The following is a 21,203-nucleotide window of genomic DNA, read 5'->3' as shown; positions in this document are numbered from 1 at the left end:
CAGAGGAGCATTTTTTATTTTCAATTTCCGTGTAATAATACTGTTTACCATGGTTGCAAGGTGTTTGTTGATGTGCATGGTTGTGTAGTAGAGTCTTACTGATTAAGAAAATCATAAATAAAGTATGTTTTGCATAATGAGTCTTCCTTCCAGCAACACCGATCTCTTTATGCATCGTTGGCTGAATTTATAAAATAAATATTTTTGAATTTTTTTTTCTTTTTTTACAAAATTGACTTTCTGCTTGATACTGTTGCTCAGTGTCATGTGAAGCAATAATTATGTATATTGTCATGCTTTGCAATTAATGACTTCTGAATCTGTACTAGAAACTAAAAGCTGAGATAATTATGCCCTGAGAACAGTTGTGAACACTTAATTGGGTTTATAAGAAGCTTTTTACTGGAAACAAATATTGCATATTGCCGGAAGAACTTCGGAAGTTAATTCAGTGTGTTCTAAGGTGTACTGTAGGTTCATTATCAAACCAGATGGGAGTATGTTGTTGATTACTTTTATTATAGGGGGAAAAAAGGGTAATTAAAGGAAATTTTCATAGATTTTATAAAAGTTGATATTAGGAATACAAAAAATTGGAGAAGATTAATCACATGAGTCACAGCACCTCAGATTAGAAATTCTAATTTAAAACTTAATTTCCTTTTTGGAAATAAAAGTTTAAAACCAGGTTTTATCTGTTGCATTTAGTGTTATACTTATCTTCAGTAATTGTAATCACTGTGTTTATTTTATTATAACCGCATGTGTGTGTTTGAAGAGTGTAAAACTTTGTTTTGCTATCAAAATAGATTTGAAGAGGAAATATTCTGCTGGTTTGAAAATCTCAAAGTGAGGGGTGAGGGAAGGGGAGGGGAAGGTAGAGGGGTCTGTGAGGGCAAATATGTAATTAGGGAGTCTGTGGAATAATTGGGGTCTGACATTTTCCTGACTTTCATATAGAATATATTCAGGACAGTCAGAAGAAATCTAACAAAACTTAAATTTTTCAACCATGGTGGAGCTGAGATCATTGGTAGTGATCATGAGTACACTTACTCTGGGGGAGGGGTGGGGGAAGGGGGAGGGGTGTCATTACACATGTTTTTGTCATTTCTCCTTTATATGTCCACTGAGCTATGGATTGAAAAATACCTACGACCTATACTATTTTCTATATAAGAATTGGGACATATATTTTTTTTGTCATTAAATTGTTGCGGTCAATTAATACCAACCTTGTGCACCTCTGAGAAGTTGGTACTCAAAAATTGGTACTCACACAAATCATTGCCTATTATAGTCACCGGGTTGCTATGTACTTTTGGCAGGAAAAGCAGCACTTGAAAGTTTAAGTGAACTGCTATATCCAGCCGAACGTGGGCACACTGTTAAAGTAAAATCAAAATACCGCAAAGTTAACCACCGTTGCTTACATTTATAACTCAAAGTTTTAGTTTCATACGCCATTTCTCACTTTAATTTTGCATAGACCAAGAACAGTGCTTTGAACTTCCTCTATTTTACCCATCTAGTTTGTAGTTTCTCTCATTATCCTCCTTCAATTTCTTGCCTGTTGTATTTAAATTCGTGATTTTTGTTTTTGTTTCTACACGGTCACTTACTTTAATAGATGACAGTCTTTGCTGTATCTGCTCCCCTTCATCTGTTTCCTTTCCAACTGTTTCGCTATATATTGTATTTAACTTACAAGTGCAAAAATATGAGATATAAATTGAAATCGAAAGTTAAAATGTAGAAGTCTTATAAAGTTTCACATCAAGGGATGTATTACAGCTACAGTACCGCACACACTGTAGAGGAATAACGGTTTTCTAAATCCAAGTGAACCGGGTGGGAGACTTTTTGAAAAATCTGAAAGCAGAAGTTCTTCTTACATGCGGCATCCCCCCACACCCCCGCGGCATCCCCCCACACCCCCGCGGCATCCCCCCACACCCCCGCGTGTCCAGTTGCCTTTTTATTCCTCTCTCTCTACGATTCTTATCACTGTCCATTTTAAAGTTAAATTTGATCTAGGTTATCATTAACGTTGTGCAGGAGAAGGTTCTAAACCGGTTGAGACGGTTCTGAACCGCTGAATTTGTGTGCTCTCTATAGTTACGCAGCTCTCCTCATCCTCGGGGTAAAAAAAAAAATGAAATCTGATGTAGGGCACACAGCCAATGGTGCTTAATTTCATGGTTGAGTAAATTACCCAGTTACGGTTCACTCCGGCGGGTTTGTTGGGGAAACGTGAAGAAATGCATACATCACCGCCAAACCAAGACGATAACGTAACGGAGGGCGGTTCCAATTTCAGACCCTACGCGGAGCGAGATCGGAAACGATGTTTCGGAGTAGTCACCTCCGCAGACAAAGCCTCGGGTCACGCAGCAGACTCGCGGACACGATGTCTCGAGGCGCCTTTTAATTTTTTGAAACGCTTACCTCATGGTCTGTGAACGAGGCATGTCCCAGCAGAGTTAACAGCCAAGCAGCTCGTCTCTGGAATGTCTGTAAGTGACACACACACCACATACACACACTCCCTCAATGGCACTCTCACAAGTGCCTGCGAGGAATACACACTCTTTGGAGAGCCGTAATCAAATTTTGATTTAGTAAAAGCAGGATTTAATTGATATACTCTGTGGAAGCCATGAATTGTATGAGATGAATTATAAACAGTTTTTCTTTTTCCGCGCTTCGTGGATAAACACTGTTTTTTTCTTCTTCTTTCTCACGATTCAAGGAGCAGGAGACGGCGACAGAAACTTTTTTTTTTATTTAGTAAGAGAATCGTCGTAGGACGGTGAAGAGGTTTTTTTGGAAATAATAAATGCGTTAAATGTTTCTCAGGAGAGCAGGTCAAAATGTTTTCATCGAAATTAAAGTTCAAAAGCAATCTTTGGTCAGTAGTTGAAAGAAAAACAGAGGTTTAAAATGTCTAGGTGTGTGTGGGGCAGCAATGAAGTTTGTGGAATATTACTGTGGACGTAGTACTGTAATGAACTGTAAATAAACGGAATAAGAGTAAGTCGCAAAGCAAACAGTCTTGCATGAACGGTCTTGGAGAGACGTTAGGTAGGCTAACGAAAGAGAAATAAATTGTCAGCTGTTCGTATTTTTGGGGAATAAATCCAGGGAATTTGATGATTGACACTCTTGATACATTGTTTTGCAATAGTGCAGGCCTTCCTTTCTTGCAGTACAGTACCTGAGGTTAATCTTGAACATATTGCAAACAAAATGGAAATATTGTCTAATGTCCACATTTTTGTTTTTTTCTGGTTTACTTTAAACAGTAGCAATTGGTTGTATAAAGTTTCCTCGCAGATATGCATGGTAACAGCTCAGTATGTGTTTTCATAGCAATTACAACACCAATTCTGGTGAGTGTCGTTGGAGTTTGGGCGTTGTAGACATTGTACCATTAAACATGGTAGTCTCAGGTTATGGTTTCATAGGATCTTAGTTTACAACAGAGCACCCTCGGATGGCATTTCATCACCTTTCGACACGTTTGTCAGTGAGTTGTTAACATGTCATAGGTCATATATGTCTCATTTCTTCCTCATGGAATTTTTTGGTTGCGTTCTGAGGAATTGACCTAAATATGGTTTTAAATTAATAGACTAATAACAGTGACCATCCAGTCATTAATTAATGAACCCTCAGCAGTTTTAATGGGTTTATTTTGCCAAAAATTAATAGTGGTGTAAAAAACACAACCTGGGCTGATTTTTTATCTTTTTTATCCCCTTTTTGTAACGAACTATAAACATAATCAAAATTAATTTTATGCTTTAAGTCATCCACTAATATACTTTACAGAGAAGATGCTTTTCAAGATGGTAACCTTTTACAACATATGGCTTTGTATAATTACCCTCGCTGCCTCTCCCGGAGGGTTCATATAGACCCAGGGTATAACCCCCCCTCGTCATCGACCACAACAAACATTGGTTGTCGAGCCAAATTGAGATTCTCAACACACATCCTCCTGTGCTTAAAAATTAAAAATTTGGGGATGGTTTGCAAGAAGCAACGGTCATCATTTAACTTGATTGCTTTTGTTAAATATGGGTTATTAAATGTTACCCTATCTCACCCTTTTTCTTAATCTACACGAATATGGCTTCCTGTTTTGATTCCTGTACCGGCCGTAACAGGAAGCAGTCGCTAATCAGCTATACAGGGATCTGAGTCAGCAGCAGCCACTCGCTTAAAATATAAGACCCTAATAATTGCCCGAGAGTTTTTACTGTCCAGCCTTGGTCACGCTGATATTAACTTCCTTCCTTTTGCATGATTGTGGCTCTCTGAATCAGGGGGAGGGGGGGGAAGTAAATATACCTCGGGTGAAATGTTTTACTAATCCCTCGAGATATATTCTTTTAAGTCTGCTTGTTTCAGTTTCAAAGGAAGGTAAATAGAATAAAGAAGATGTCGTAATGGTTTAGAAGACAGAAAAAAAGGAAGGAAATTATCAACCAGAACAGGGGAAGGAGAGGGATGCAAAAAGCCATCAACTGGTCATTTGTCAGTCTGCGATGTGCAAATTATGTAAATGTTGGTCGTAGTCATTTAGTCGCCGCTCGTGGGAGAGATACCGTCTCTTCTTCCGAAGGTATAGTCAGAGTCCAAGGACAGTTATTTCAGAGAGGAGCTGACCAAATAAGAGGTTGGTTTGAAAAAAAATTCACCCGCTCCCCCTGAAAATGTTTAGGCACAGAATTATTAGTCGGAGATATATATAAATGAGTCATAACAGAGGTATGTATATGTATGTGCGTCCATGCGTGTCCCTTCTCCTTGACCATACTGTTTATATACTTCACATGTGTCAGTCGTGGAAAGACGAGAGGAATAATTACTCTTCCTAGGATGGGATTGGAAATGGAGATTTTCAATGTTTTTCTTCGGTTTTGAGACTACTTTTTGGTTCCTTGCTTTAGCAAAAGGAACCTATGCAGTCAGGTTGGCGTGTGTGTGTATGTATGTATGTATGTATGTATGTATGTATGTGTGTATGTGTGTGTGTGTGTCTGTGACACTTGCTTGGGTACGCTCTATCTCAATAAGGGAATGTTGGATTGAGGCCAAACTTGGACTATAGATCCGCCATATGGAGAAGGTGTGCCCTATTGTTTTTGGTGCCCACAAAGGTCACCAAAGGTCAGTTATGGTTAAAAAACCGAAAATATTAAAACTGCAATAACTCCCAGTGCCAATGTGCGACAAGATTGATATTTTGGGACAAGTTGTGAACTGGTTAGGGGAGCATTTTCAAACTTAACGGTCATGTGATCCGAGGTCACCAAAGGTCAATTAATGATAAAAAACTAGTATTTTTGCAATAACTTGAGAACGAAATGTCTGTTAGAGTTGGGAGTTGCCTCAATGTAATCCAATTGTCGACCCGCATCTGGGTGACCCTTGACCTCAATTTGACCTCTGGTGACCTTTTCGTGTTTTTGGGATTTTTACAGTTTCGATGCTATTTTCAGATGTCAAAGGTACCTTCTGATCATAAATGTCAATAGGTTGACCCTGTGTGACCTTTATGTGCGAAGTTATATGGGGTCAAAGTTTTTCGGTCGGAGTTAGGATGGTTGTACAGACTTTTCGTTTTGTTTTTTGGAATCAGGAGATTAAACTACATCTGAAACCAAGGTCAAAAGGTCAAAGGTCACATTAGAAAAAATGTGCTTATTTTGGGAGGAAACGAGCAAAAAAGAAAATGTTTGGTTTTGATGCTAGATTTGGATATCAAAGGTACCTTTCGATCAAAAATGTCAATTGGTTGACACCTGTGTGACCTTCGTGTGCGAAGTTATACGAGGTCAAAGTTAATTTTCAGACATTTAATGCAACAACTCCCAGTTCCAAGGTGTGACATGGTTGATATTTTTGGACAAGTTGCAAATGGTATAGGGGAATATTTTCAAACTTACCGGTCATGTGATCCGAGGTCACCAAAGGTCAATTAATGTCAAAAAACTAGTATTTTGGGGGTAGAAAATGGGCAAAGAAAAAAATGTTTGAATTTTTATACTTTGATGCTCTAATTTATGTCTCATCAATCAAAAATGTCAATAAGTTGACCCAAGGTGACCTTTGTAGGTTAAGTTATATGAGGTCAAAGTTAATTTTCAGACATTTAGTGTAATAACTCCCAGTGCCAAGGTGTTACACAGTTGATATTTTGAGACAAGTTGCAAATGGTATAGGGGAATATTTTCAAACTTAACGGTCATGTGATCCGAGGTCACCAAAGGTTAATTAATGATAAAAAACTAGTATTTTTGCAATAACTTGAGAACAAATTGTCCGTTAGGGTTGGGAGTTGCTTCAATGTAATCCAATTGTCGACCCGCATCTGGGTGACCCTTGACCTCAATTTGACCTCTGGTGACCTTTTTAGTGTTTTGTGGATTTTTACAGTTTCGATGCTATTTTCAGATGTTAAAGGTAACTTCTGATCATAAATGTCAATGGGTTGACCCCCGTGTGACCTTCGTGTGCGAAGTTATATGAGGTCAAAGTTAATTTTCAGACATTTAATGCAATAACTCCCAGTTCCAAGGTGTGACAAGGTTGATATTTTTGGAGTAGTTGCAAATGGTATAGGGGAATATTTTCAAACTTAACGGTTATGTGATACAAGGTCACCAAAGGTCAATTAATGATAAAAAACTAGTATTTTTGCGATAACTTGAGAACAAATTGTCCGTTAGAGTTGGGAGTTGCTTCAATGAAGTCCAATTGTCGACCCGCATCTGGGTGACCCTTGACCTCAATTTGACCTCTGGTGACCTTTTCGTGTTTTGTGGATTTTTTACAGTTTCGATGCTATTTTCAGATGTCAAAGGTACCTTCTGATCATAAATGTCAATAGGTTGACCCCTGTGTGACCTTCGTGTGCTAAGTTATTTGAGGTCAAAGTTAATTTTCACACATTTAATGCAATAACTCCCAGTGCCAAGGTGTGACAAGGTTGATTTTTTTGGACAAGTTGCAAATGGTATAGGGGAATATTTTCAAACTTAACGGTCATGTGATCCAAGGTCACCAAAGGTCAGCCAATGTTAAAAAAGTAGTATTATGGGGGGAGAAAATGGGCAAAGAAAAAATGTTTGAATTTTTACAGTCATGCTCTATTTAGGTCTCACCGATCAAAAATGTCAATTGGTTGACCTCCGGGTGACCTTTGTGTGAAGTTACATACAAGTTCAAAAGTTAATTTTTTGACATTTAATGCAATGAAATCTCAATGCCAAGGTGTGACATGGTTGATATTTTGGGACAAGTTGTGAATGGGGTGGTGGAACATTTTGAAACTTCAAGGTCATGTCATCTGAGGTCACCATTGTTATCATATCTGTTGACACGCTTGTAGGTCTCTTATATTTCTTACATTGTTGACGCCATATTTAGATCTCAAAAGTGCCTTTTGATAAAAAATCCGATCACATTTTGTGATCACAAAAGTGTTGGCTATAGTGTTGGTTACTTTATGGGAACATGTAGGACAATTACTTGGGCTATTTCAGCCCAATCTTGCTTGATAATATGATGTGTATTGTCTTATACCCCAAGCAAGGAACCACAGTGCCCTTGGGCTCTTGTTTTTAAAACCCGTTGAATTAACCGTCGTTGATTGGAGGGATCGCTTCCATTGCAACTGATGAAGAATTTGGGGAACGGTTTTCACCGATATTACATTTCTCACTGATTTGCGTCGGGAGCGAGTGAGCGACAGTTTAAATGACATGGTGTAGTACTGTTGGCGGCAGTTTAATAGGTTTGTTAAACAAGTATGGTAGGGTGTATTCTTGTGGATACCAAAGTGAGCTTGATAGGTATGGGCTGGTAAAGGGAGGGAAGGGGGGGGGGGGAAAGAAGTTGTTGTGTTCAACCTTTTCTAAATGGATTGATGTGGAATTGCTTAAACAAGATATGGGTGGTTGGAATGTGGGCTAGATAGATATGGCTAGGGTAGGAGGATTAGGAGGGGTGGGTTGGAAAAGGAGCTGTTGTGTTCAACCATTCTAAATCGATTGATATGGAATTGCTTTAAAAAAATATGGGTGGTTGGGAATGTGGGATAGCTAGGGGGGATAGGGGAGGGGTTCAGAAGTTGTATTCAATCATGTGACAAAACCAACCGCATTTTATGGGAGTGTCTCCCTTTCACAGCCTAGCGTTGTAAGTCAGTGGTCAGCTGGGTATACAGTATAGCTCTGTAAATATTAAAATTAAATAAAAATAAATATAATGTAAATATTGTAAGATTTCAGTATGTATCTACAGCTCCTCTCACTGCAAGATAAAACCAAAACTACAGTCTGACATACTTCCCGAAATGTAATGAGGGCGGTATTGAAGAATTTAGTGTGCATAGACCTAATTAATTCACTATGGCTTCGACTTTTGAGTACAACGTTTTTGTTTGCTGCCGTGTCGTACGAATCTGACAGTCTTGGTAATCACAGACTTTGCGATCCGCGTTATAGTCATCGCCGACTTTGCATTCGGCGGTCCCCGTCACAAATTTTGCAAGGTCAGTTAGAGTGACTCGATCCATAGTTTTTCCCTTTCGGGAAAACGTAAAAAAGGATTTTGAGAAAAGGATATGAAGGGTGGTATGTCACATTCTTGTGCCACAGTTATCATCATAATAGAAAGCACAATCGCTGGTTTAAAGCTAATTTGATGACTATATTGCATACACGTTGTACTTTGACCCAATGTCATCAAACCATGCAGGTGTACATACTGTCACTGTTTGTTGATAAGCCAATAAAATATGGGAAAGATAACTGCTGGTTATGCGAGGGGGGGGGGGGTGATTTGCTTGAATGGTATTAGCAGCATTTGTTTACTTTTAAAACAAAAGTCAATCTTCTATTAGGATCAGTATGACTCATATTTGGAGCTGTTCTTATCCGATATCAAACCGTTTGGTCTTTTCAAACGTCGCTGTGTTCGTAAGTCGTAACGTTATTTCGAGGAGTCAACTCTTTCAGTCTTCTCGTCAGGGATATAGATACATAAAGATAACCATTAATAAAGCAGGCATTGCTGAATTTTAAGGATCGAATGGCATCCACAAGTGGTCTTTGCAAGTGATTCTAGTTTGTTGGTGTAACATTCACATCAATATTTTAAAACAGGTATTTGGAGGTTGGATCTTCATAAGGATTATCAAATATTAACATTAATATTTGTATTCGATTTTAATGCATGTTGTTCGTTGTGGATACTCTGGTGTACTGCTTCAGCATGTCGTAGTTCTATCTGCAGTTATTTTGCCTTGCTGAGATCAAACAGGTCCGTTGAAAATGGATGATGGTTGAAAGTTTCTGATTTGGCCGAGTCCGGGTGTATTTTGCCATTTTTTTTTGTTTTTTGAAAAAGGAAACACAAACCGATGTAAAACGGATGTTTCTTCAGGCCTTTTTTATTTATTTTAATTTGTTTGAAAACAAACTTATTTGTGTTTGATATTTGATATTTGTTGTGGGATGTTTATTTATTTTGATACATGTTTTTACAAAGTATGGCCTTCCTTATAAAAAAAAAAATGGAATAATTTATTTCTCTGCTATTGACATCATGTCTGTACAAGTTTAATTTTCTAAACCCTAGCCTTAACCGAGAGCATCGTACTTTAAGATAATCGGCCTTGTACCATTAGAAGTACCACTGTAGTCTTACTGTACGACTATCAACTACTGTTCCCAGTACAGTTGTGCCATGATGTATCTCGGCATTACTTCTGTCAGTACTATTATTGAATGACTTGTCACGGTTGAGTCAGTCGCCCTTATATACTATTATTTACTTCTTTATGGGAGGTACATAGACCAGTCCCATTCATTGCCATCAGAGATAAACCTGGTGATAATCCTTCAATTGGTGGTAAATAGACCCATTGTGAGTGGTGTCTTCTGTTAAGGGCCTGTTTGCAAATCTCTGATACTGTGCATTATACAAAGCAATGTGTTATGTAAGAGCAATGTCTTGTTTTGGAATGTGAATAGCATTGTATTTTTTTTTTTTTTTGTGGGTGTCCAGTGATTGGAAAAAGTATAGTCAAAGGAATTGTTAACTTGTAGATGTTCTATGAGAAACTTTTGAGAAAGACTCAATAGTAAGAAGCCTGAGTACTTTTTACTGTACAGTATATATATACAGAGTGGAATGCTTTCACTTCACTACACGGAGTAGAGTGCTTTCACTATATCCTATACAGAGTAGAGTTCTTGCACTGTAAAGTATATATATACAGAGTAGAGTGCTTTCACTATATCCTATATATACAGAGTAGAGTTCTTGCACTGTAAAGTATATATATACAGAGTAAAGTGCTTTCACTATATCCTATACAGAGTAGAGTTCTTGCACTGTAAAGTATATATATACAGAGTAGAGTGCTTTCACTATATCCTATATATACAGAGTAGAGTTCTTGCACTGTAAAGTATATATATACAGAGAAGAGTACTTTTACTAAACAGAGAGTGTGTTCACTTTACTATACAGAGTAGAGTTCTTTCAATTTCCTATACAAAGTAGAGTGCTTTGACTTCCCATATACAAGGGATGACGATAGGTGCCTACCACTGCTTCTGCTTATTTTATATGCCTCAGTTGAGTTCAAAGGTAATTGGGTCTGCAGGCTTTATCTCAACAACAAAAATTGTTGTGGATGAAATGCATGTTCATCATGGTCACCATGCATGGTGACCCATGCATGGGTCACCATGCATGGGTCACCATGCATGGGTCATCATCATGCATGGGTCATCATGCATGGGTCATCATCATGCATGGTCATCAATGCATGGTCATCAATGCATGGTCATCAATTCATGGGTCATAATGGACGGTCAGGTGGACTGTTGTGTATACAGGGATCTCACACACTTTGTACTGCATTATCTTGATCAATCAGGTGTAATTGAACTCCTGTTTTACCAGCATTTTTAGGAAGCTGGACTGGTGATAATGTTGCATCTCAACCAAAAATGATCAATATTGGCGCTATTTTTGGGAGAAGAACAAACCACACCAGATTTGGTTTCCAGTGTTCCTACGTGTGACTGTAGTCCTCTATGAATAGGAGGCGTAGCCAGTCAGTTGAGATTAGCGTCAACAGTATACATCCTGTTTGTAAATAAGTCGTTAATTGACTTAAAATAATGGATTTGTTAGTTTCCTACTTTATTCAAGAGCAAGTTATCCCACACCTATAGCTGAATTTAATTGTAGTGTTTGTTATATTCCAGGTATACATTGGGGAGGTACTACGTTGAATTGTAAAACCACTACTGCATTCTGCTTTGCGGACTTGTGCATTTACCATTTTAACAGAACAGTCCATCAAACATAAATGTATTCCTTATACTTTATATTTAGATATATGCCTAGTAGTAATAAAGAAATAAAAAAAAACTAACAAAAAAATACTAATATGTCAAAGTGGGCTCATTTTCTGCCTCAGACTTGTCAAAAGTACTATTTTAGTTCTTTATCCTGATCACACAGATCTTTGCCAAATAACTAACGATTACATATTAGAGCCGGTTTTGAACCTCTTGAGGATGAACATACGATCTCCCTTCTCTCTCTCTTCTGCTAGATTCTCGAGATGACAGAAACGAGGTAACGGAGAGGATGAAACTCGATGCATCGTCGTTTTGAGAGGCAGATAAAACAAAGTATGCTCACTGTCAGGGTATTCCACTCCTGATTTCTCTCTCAGTGCATTGCAAGCAGACAGACCGTATAGCGATGGCATTCTTGCCAGTCAGAGGACAGCTTTCTTTATTACTCGTAACCGTATTGGTATCTCTGCTCGCCCCCTCGTCCTCCCACACGTACCCCACGTTCGTGGCGGAAGAGACCTCCACCCAAGTGTCCGATATCACCCAACAGCTCTACAACTTGGTGGTTGATCCCAGCTCGGGGAACGTCATCGTCGGAGCCCTCAATAAGATTTATAAGTTATCCCCGGATCTGCAACAGACTCACATGGAGGAGACGGGGCCTGAGGTTGACAACCAGCAGTGCCCCGTCCCCCCCAGGAGGTGCGACAGGGAGCGTGTGCCCACCGATAACATCAATAAGGTACTGGTAGTGGATGAGAGCAAGTTGATTACCTGTGGGAGTATTTACCAAGGGACTTGCCAGGTACGCCGACTAGATGACTTGACAATGTTGGCTAACAGTACTTCTCAGGAGATTGCTCCAAACACGGTCAATGGGACCGTGGTGGCCTTCGTCACGCCTGCGTCCATGCCTTCGTCCGACGAGAAGGTCCTCTTTGTCGGCACCTCAAAAGGGAAGTGGCAGGACTTTGACGGTGTCCCAACAATCTCCAGTCGCCAGCTTCCCAGGAACTCCAGCGACGGCAACCTGCTGGAAATCGTCAAGAACACGGAAGGTTTCGGGACCAGTTCCAAACAGCTGTTCCCCCCCGAGGATGCTACGAATCCCACGGGGTTCAACATCGAGTACGTGTACGGATTCTCTCACCGGGGCTTCAGTTACTTCATAGCCAACCAGCCGATAGACGAGCAGCGGATATCGCCCGAGAATTACACCAAGATCGTCCAGATTTGTCAGAAGGATAGGAAGTACAACTCGTACATCGAGTTACCCTTGAACTGCACGCACAACGGAAACAAATACAACCTGGCCCAGGGGGCGTACGTGATGGAGATCAGCTCGACGGAGGGTCTCCAGGGATTCGTGGACGGGGAGGCAGTCCTCTTTGTGACGTTTTCAAAGGCCATACCAAACACGATGTCACCGTCAGCGGAATCCGCCGTGTGCATGTACCCGGTCAGATCCATCATGCAAAAGTTCTTTGACCGGAGGATTAGTTGTTTCTCCGGACAAACAGCCTGGACCGACATCAGGTGGTGGGAGCCGCTCAGTTGTCGTGCTTCCAAGCCGCTGGTGAGTAGATATTAATACATATATGATACAGGAATATTGATATTTCTCTGATATATTAAAGCCACTGCACAGCAGTAAAAGTTGAATCCTAGAAAATCAGATGCATTTCAGAGGTTATTTTGCCCAAATGAAGATTTCCCGAGAGACTGTATCAGTTTGGTTCAATCTTTCGACAGTTTTGCCCAGACCAAGCAACCATTTTTTAGGGGTTTTTTTTGTCGGTCAAACCTGCTGTGTTGTCTCTCAGAGAGGATAAAGATTTGTAGCTCCTTCCAAACAAGGATATTCTGGTCTAGATTTGTCACAGCATGAATATTAAACGGATGTCAAGATGAAAAACGAGACATCAATAACTTCAGAAATTTAAGAAACAAAAGGTATAAACTTTGTTATATTTAGTGGTCAAAAAATTGCCTTGGAAGTCTTTCTTTTGTTGTTGACAAAAACTATATTGTTTAATAACGCTGGTTTCGAACATGTGCAAACCCAGACTGAATTATGGAGTCTTGTTTCTTGTTTTTTTCGTTGGAGACTTCATTTCCTTCCTTATCACTTCACTGGAACCTTGAGTTGGTTATTTATTTATGTATCGGGGTAATGAAATGAATTCAAAAGAAAAGAAAAGAAAAATAGTTCCTTGATGATGTTGTGATATTTCTGACTAAACCATGCTTGTAAACATAGTACCTCTCAAGCATGGATTTTTTAACATGTAGAAACCAATTTTGGCTGTGATATTTCGGACCTGCATAACTTCAGAACCAAAGTAAATTTTTGTTAAGTGACTTGCACAGAATTTGAAAAGGTGAGGAGGAGGTTGAGGGAGGGGGGGGGGAGGCGATGGTGGGTTGGAACCTATTTCCAGTTGCAATGATATTTTTTGTAGGGGGCATGAACCTTTATGGACGAGCTGTATAGGTCATGAAAAATGTCACAAAAGAGGGTGTAACTGTGGGTTCGTTGAACGCTGCTGCCATGTAAGGGATTGTCTATGGTCTCTGAATATCAACTTGTGCATTCTGAGGTATATTTTGATTGTAATTCATGTCCATAATTTGGTCTACCCGTAAGGTTGTTGTAATATATATATACTAACGAATTTTTTGAAGAAAAAAAAAAAACCCGTCGACCTACGATGGTGGTGGGAAGGCTATAGCGCCCTCACCTATCCCCATTAACCCCCCCCCAATTATATTTCTATTATTTCCTTTGCAATGTTGCAATTTACTTATATAATGTTATTCCTTTGTTCAATTTTGGTGGACTGAAAATGAAGGTAACAGATTGTGTTTTCAGTGTAAACACAACTATGTTTGAAATTGATCTAAACAAATGCAGGTTTCATCTCGTTGACTTTGGTCCACTGCTATTGCTCTCCTCTTCTAAATCGTACCGTTCACAGATTGCTCAAATGGAAGCGGAAGGCCCCGAATACTGTACGACCATCGACTTCATCCAGCCCATCGGCGGGGTGGAGGGGTACGACTCCGAGGCGGTTTACACAGACTCATCCGGCCTTACATCCATCACCGCGACCAACCATGACAACGACACCATCATATTCCTCGGTAACAGCAACGGGCAACTCAAAAAGGTACAACTTTATCCACCACGTAGCATGACGGTATTTGTGGTTTAATTAAAGCTCACCAGTGTCAGAGAAATATGCTAGACTGTCAGTAATTGGTCACTTGTGTCCAAACTTTCTCAGCAAAGCGTATGACTGCCATGATCAGACCATTTTATGTGACATCTCATTGTCTAATTTTACACTTCTCAATGTCTTTAATTTATAATTAAAGGGTGAGAAACTTTAGGGAAGAAAGACCTTTGTTTGAAAAGTTTGAGCAATACATTTGGGGTGAAAAATATCCTGATGAGCTTAATAATCAATAAATGAAGTGACCTTCAGTGTCTGACCTGTTGTGAAAGTACAGTTGGTGATTACCGGATCATCAAGTGCATCTCTATCAAAATTCCGAAACAACGAGGGTCATGTTAAGGAGAATAAATCTGAAACCCATGAAGAGATCCACATTGCCTGACGGTATTGCCAGTACTACACTAATTGGTAATGACTGATCGATCGATATTCTCTCAGACTTACTCACATTGCTGAATCGTGTAACTGCAGTTATAAGGTGACCGTACCTGCAAATTGGACATGCAGAAGTACAAAATACCCACCGATTGACAGAAGAAAAGCCCCCCTTTCCTCTCCCCCCCCCAAAGAAACAAGAATTAAAAAAAAAAGAAAAAAAAGTCTTAAACAATTATTAGTCCATTTCTCATGAATCATGCAAGGAAAAGTATTGTTTCATCTTATCTCATTCATATGCTCCTTTGTGGGAGGTGGTGGGAGACTGGGGATGGAGGGGTGGGATGGGATGGGGTGGAATGGGATGCCAAAAAAAAGGGGGAAGGCTAAAAACAGAGCAAGCCGTTCGACTGTCAACCAATCAATAATGGCGGTGACAAACTTTTGTGAAAAGCTTGATTCTTCCGTGTTACTGCTTTGTTGTTTGTTTAATTTACGGGCACGTGTCTCAAGACTGACGGATTGGGGTGAATTTCCTCGTGGTACGACTACCGTCAATCAGGAAAAAGAATGCTAGATGATTCTCATTTCATCAAATTCCACTTTTCTCAGAATGAAGAGGTTTTGATTTGTTTCAGTGAGAGATGTTATGATTTAGTCATACTCAGTGCGGAGCGTTTAACTGATTTGCTAGGGGATAATTTGGGAGTGGAAAGGAGGGTAGGGGGTGGGGGAAGGGAGGGGAGGTAAGACTCAATTATTTTCTGCCTGGTTTGTATCCATAACTTCACAACTTTACAAGTCCTTTTTAAAAGGTGAGAGAACTAGGCCAACCGACATCATTGAAATGTTTGACATTTGACTGGCTATAGTGGAGAAGTCATCAAATTACCACCTCCTTCCCATCTGATGTCACTCTGTAAGTGGTTTTGACACTCTCGGAATTGATTTTGACAACTGCTCCCCCTGACCTGGCATTGTGTGACTATTCTTGATGCCATACGCCAGCCTTCGGCACAATACCCCCCTCTGGTCGAAGCCAGATCGTGGGTTACTTCTCTGTTGATAGATGTCATTTTCTCCTTGTCATTTCAAGTCCTTGGACTCCTTTCCTGGCTGCAGCCTTGATAAAATATGGAATTTAAAATCTTTGCTTAGGAATCTTTTATTCTTCCTGATCTCTATAGCTTCTTGCCTCATCGTTATGCTGAAATTTTGGAGATTTTTGTGTGTGTACACAACTGACTTCCCTTGATGTCTAGACAGATTCCAGATGATGAATCTCAAAATTATTTTGAAAGTGAAACCGAGGAGTCTGAAAAACCAATAAAAGGTTTTAAATTGTCTCTTTGCTGATGAGGAATCATAGGACTGTTTCGTTTCTATCTTTCGAATGTGGTGGTGTTATGCTGAAGAAAGGTACTGTTGCCATGGGGATGTGTGCCGAGCATTGTGGGAATGATGGGAGTTGGCAAGGGGATGAGGAAGGGTGAGTGTGGAGGGTGAGGATACAGCAGAAGGGCAGGATGGAGGTTGATGGAGGGTATACACATAGTCATGGCAGGATGGAGGTGAATGGGGAGGGTATACACATAGGCAGGGCAGGATGGAGGTCAATGTGGAGGGTATACACATAGTCAGGGCAGGACGGAGGTTGATGGAGGGTACACACATAGTCATGGCAGGATGGAGGTGGATGGAGGGTATACACATAGCCAGGGCAGGATGGAGGTCAATGTGGAGGGTATACACATAGTCAGGGCAGGATGGAGGTGGATGGAGGGTATACACATAGCCAGGGCAGCATGGAGGTGGGATGGAGGGTATACACATAGTCATGGCAGGATGGAGGTGGATGGAGGGTATACACATAGCCAGGGCAGGATGGAGGTGGATGGAGGGTATACACATAGTCATGGCAGGATGGAGGTCGATGGAGGGTATACACATAGTCAGGGCAGGATGGAGATGAATGGAGGGTATACACATAGTCATGGCAGGATGGAGGTGGATGGAGGGTATACACATAGCCAGGGCAGGATGGAGGTGGATGGAGGGTATACACATAGCCAGGGCAGGATGGAGGTGTATGGAGGGTATACACATAGCTAGGGCAGCATGGAGGTGGGATGGAGGGTATACACATAGCCAGGGCAGTGATTGAGATACAAGATACAAACCTTTAATAGGTATAGCTTCCAACTCCAGTCACAGTGTGTCTGTACAAGCACATGTAACCTCTGTGCTGTGTAAAATGTTCAAATCGCTGCCACTGTCTCACATCAATAGCGTATATTCAGTAGGAAGAATATTCAACAGGGAAAATTCATCAGATTGGAATTGCTAAATATCTCAAATTTTGTATGACATGTTTCACGCTAGAGAAATTAAAGGCATTGCTTTGTAAACAACTATTGCAATATGGTATTCCTGAGACAAGCTACATCCTGAAGGAATATTAAAGAAAAAGAAAGTCTCAAATTGTAGCACTGGCGTAGTGGGCATTGCATGTAAAAGGCTTAAAAGTAGAATCATACATTGGTTTTCTAGCCTTATACAGTCAATTCTGGTTGTTATCGATCCCTGGATGGTCTAGATAAAAGTGCTATATACATGTGACCTTGATCATTTTTCAGACTTACAGCTGATTGGTCTTGCTAAACTGCTACGATTCCGTCTGGGAACATGACCAAATATTGTTGCTAAGGTGGCCATCAATTGCTGTATCATTTCCTCAAGAGTGGTTGAGATCAGTTAATATAGTCTTGTCTATACGAGGTATTTTGCATGTTGTTTTAGTTAAGCGGCAAGCATGTTTGATTGGGTTTTCCAAGGCAGCTGAAGTCGTAAACTTGATACTTAATGTTTTCCGTTCCGCCCATGGGGTGATTACCTGGAACTTTATACCCACGATGAGACAGAATAGAAAAGCTACATCAGGTTAAGTGTTTGAACTGAATTACCGTCTGAAAATCCAAGATATCAGCACTCTCACATACCAATTCTTTAATTCGAGATAATGCTACCCTAACTTCCTCCTTCAGTGGCTTATTACAATTGGTAATGCAATCGACACGTTGCATTCGTTTGGTTAAAGTTAAATCCTGTTGTTTAATGTGTGATACAGCTTTGTTACACATTTTTGTATACTGTAGAACATGTGTATCTCCCCCTCTCCCCTCTCTCCTTCCCCCCTTCTCCCCTCTCCCCCTTTCCCCCCTCCCCCTCCCCCATGCTCTTGATATATTTAGTTGGGCGGACGGAAAATTATCATTTCTTTATACAAAAACTCAACTATGGAAACAAGTTTTCTTTCGCGGTTATTTTAAGCATCGATATACCGTAGTAAGTAAAGATATTTAACATTATATCCATGCAAAGAGTTTTACTTTAAAACTCTAGAATGTCAACCAGACGGTAGCGTGTATATATCCTCGAGTTTATTTTTGTCTCAGCAGCGATATATTAAAACCCTGTGATGCACTTTATGAAATTGCGATTATCTTTCATTGAATATCATCGTTACGTCCTCTTGGCAATCCTAGTGTTTTTGTGCGTGTCAGGTGTGACTGCAAATGGCAAACATTTCCTGTAGTCAAGGATAAATGAGAATTCTAAAAGTGGTATTAAGGAAGTCGACCTTAATGATTTGGTTTCTTTCCTGTTTATTTTGATGACCTCTCAGGATAAAAGCAGCAGGTTATGGTTGTAACATCACATCCTTCACTTCTAAAGAAAAAAACCCCCACTAATCAACCTCTTCCTCTCCCCCCTCACCAAGCTTCTGCACCTGTCACCTCCCCCCCCTCAAGAAGTAGAGACAAAAAAATGGTTGAGTGACATTTGCATTAATATCACAAGAGTTCAAATATCTAGAAATTTATGGTTTCTTTATAACACATGCCATCGACATTTAGAGTAGCATACAACTCTTTCTTTCATCTCAAATGTATGTCGACATGTAAAAACCAATGCAGACTTATCATTAGATCTCATTTGTTATTAACTGTTAAAGTTAATAATCATCTAATTTAAAACTTGATTAGATGAGGAAATTAAAAATGTTCATATATAAAAATTTTTTTTCCACTAGGTAGTAGTTAGAAACATCATATAAAATGAAGTCTTGGGTGAAAATTTGTGTATGTTTTGCTACAATCAAAGAAAATTCTCCCATCTCTTATGTAACTTCATACCCCATTCTTTTATCGTCCAATCCCCGTCCTCCCTGTTTCCCTCTGTCCTTTCCTTATCCTTTTTCCTGACAAAATCAATTCAACCGTCAAGTTAGAACCAGTTTCCTCCCGTGCTTTAAAACCTTTCATTAGCCGTAAAAGATGAAAATGTTTTTTGGGGTCAATCACGTCGTCAAAAGTGGGATGGAGTCGTTAATCCGAGTCGATATGCCTGGAGGATTTTTGAAGACGGAAAAGTTGCATGTCACAGGTGGTAGAAATGGAAGGACATAGAAAAAGAGAAATTTAAGAAGGAGTCTTTTTTTTTTGGTCCCTTGTAAATATATATATCTGTGTAGTCTTCTTAAGGAAAAATATACAAAATATACCAAAAAATGACTCGAGGCAAGTCCTTCAAATTACCGATGGTCAGGTCGAATGGGATCGATAGTTGTTGCCAGAGGTCTCCATTTGGTAATAATTTGATTGCCGATGTATCCATGTGAGGAGTTTGGTATCCGATGGTTACCCCGCCTCAGGAGGTGGAGGAGGAGGAGGTGAAGGAATCCGTGTCTTGGTGTGGGATGAGTAGTAAAGAAGGGAAAGTAACAGAATGATTTGGAATTGAATAGGATACGACTAAACACGAACCTCGTCGTTACTGGATACGTTTTCCGACGAGATGTCATATCAGTTTGTGGTTTATGAACAACTTGTACGTGAATATCAAAGAGCTCTTTGAGATGATTTGGTTTTGAATGGGTTTTGATTTGATTTGTTTGAAGGTTTTCCATGTATATAAGGATCTACTAAGATCGCATGTTATACATCGGTTATTAGCATTAACTAGTTAACCTGTATTTCAAGTATTTAAAGTGAATGTAAATTTAAGGTTACAAATTATCAAACTTGCTGCTTATTAATTAATACATGTGGGTAAATACTACCGTGAAAAAAGTGTCTTCGTTGAAGAAACGTGTAAAAATCAAATTGAAATTTTGCTCGATAATTCTCCTTAGTTTTGTTGCAAAAAGTCCAGAAGGATGGTAGTCCTTCTAATCAGAATATAAATATAATGAGAAAGTTTGATAAAATACTCGACCAAGCTCTGTTCATGATTTATACTGCCTAAGACGGGCCTTATAAGATCACACCAGTCTTTTTATATATTTTTTTTTATAGAAGTTACAGATACAAATTGGATTTCTATTCCCAGGGTTGTGTATCAGTTGCTAGGAAACAAATCAGATCTTGCTTGAATCGCTAAATTTGTCGGGGCAACTTATGTTATCTTACAGTGTTCATCTTTTTATCGTTCCATATTTTTTTGGTGAGAGCAAATTACAGTCAAAATGTTTCTTTATCGATTGATTTCCCAGTTGCGGGTCATGTCGGCAAGTCAGGCCAGTCTGTACGAAGAGAAATCTATCGACCCGGGGAGCGCTGTGACCCAGAACGGACTCCAGTTCAGCACGGACCATGAGTTCCTATATGTTATGACTCAGCGTAAGGTGAGTACAACTGTTTTTTTAACCATTTTTTGCTGTTTGTTGCCGTTATTGAAAGATCTTTAATTCACTTCAAAATCGGAAGATATCTTCAAATTGATGCCATTTAAACCCAGTCCACATACACAAAACACCACCCTACCCTTAACATCCCCTCCACCCTAGCCTTGACATCTCCTCAACCCTACCCGTAACCATCTTCTCCCCAGAAGGAGAAGAAGAAGAAAAATATAAATTATCCTAGCAGATGAAACAAAGGTTCCATGTAAAAGTTAGTCAGTTTGCCTTGCCATATTAGGAAGTAGAATAATACCCATTTGAATAAAGGCAAGAGAAGTTTCTACATTAAAGATTAAAGACTTGGGGCTACGAAGGTAACCTTTTCTTCATCCAGGCCATTTGATATTTCAGCTTAGCTCTGTCAGCATTTTGGGCATGCCCACAAATGTTTGCCCTTTCAAATATCTATATGTATATCTATATATATCTATATGTATATATCATATATAT

The 21,203-nt window shown here is 39.7% G+C and overlaps 1 protein-coding gene across 7 annotated transcripts in view; it reads left to right on the top strand.

Annotated features, from left to right (window-relative positions):
• Positions 1 to 21,203, top strand: part of LOC139962153 (plexin-A4-like) — a 205,569-nt gene that overhangs the window by 66,291 nt on the left and 118,075 nt on the right. For 5 of the 7 annotated variants that reach the window (XM_071962097.1, XM_071962102.1, XM_071962100.1 and 2 more), the window contains 3 exons: positions 11,651 to 12,972; positions 14,375 to 14,566; positions 20,565 to 20,696. In XM_071962097.1, coding sequence (XP_071818198.1) covers positions 11,803 to 12,972; positions 14,375 to 14,566; positions 20,565 to 20,696 — 1,494 coding nt within the window. In that variant the 5' untranslated portion in view covers positions 11,651 to 11,802. The other 2 variants (XM_071962096.1, XM_071962098.1) reach the window with 2 other exon arrangements.

Source organism: Apostichopus japonicus, chromosome 20, assembly GCF_037975245.1.
Source record: "Apostichopus japonicus isolate 1M-3 chromosome 20, ASM3797524v1, whole genome shotgun sequence".
Lineage (NCBI taxonomy): Eukaryota > Metazoa > Echinodermata > Holothuroidea > Aspidochirotida > Stichopodidae > Apostichopus > Apostichopus japonicus.
This window is presented reverse-complemented; position numbering and strand designations above follow the sequence as displayed.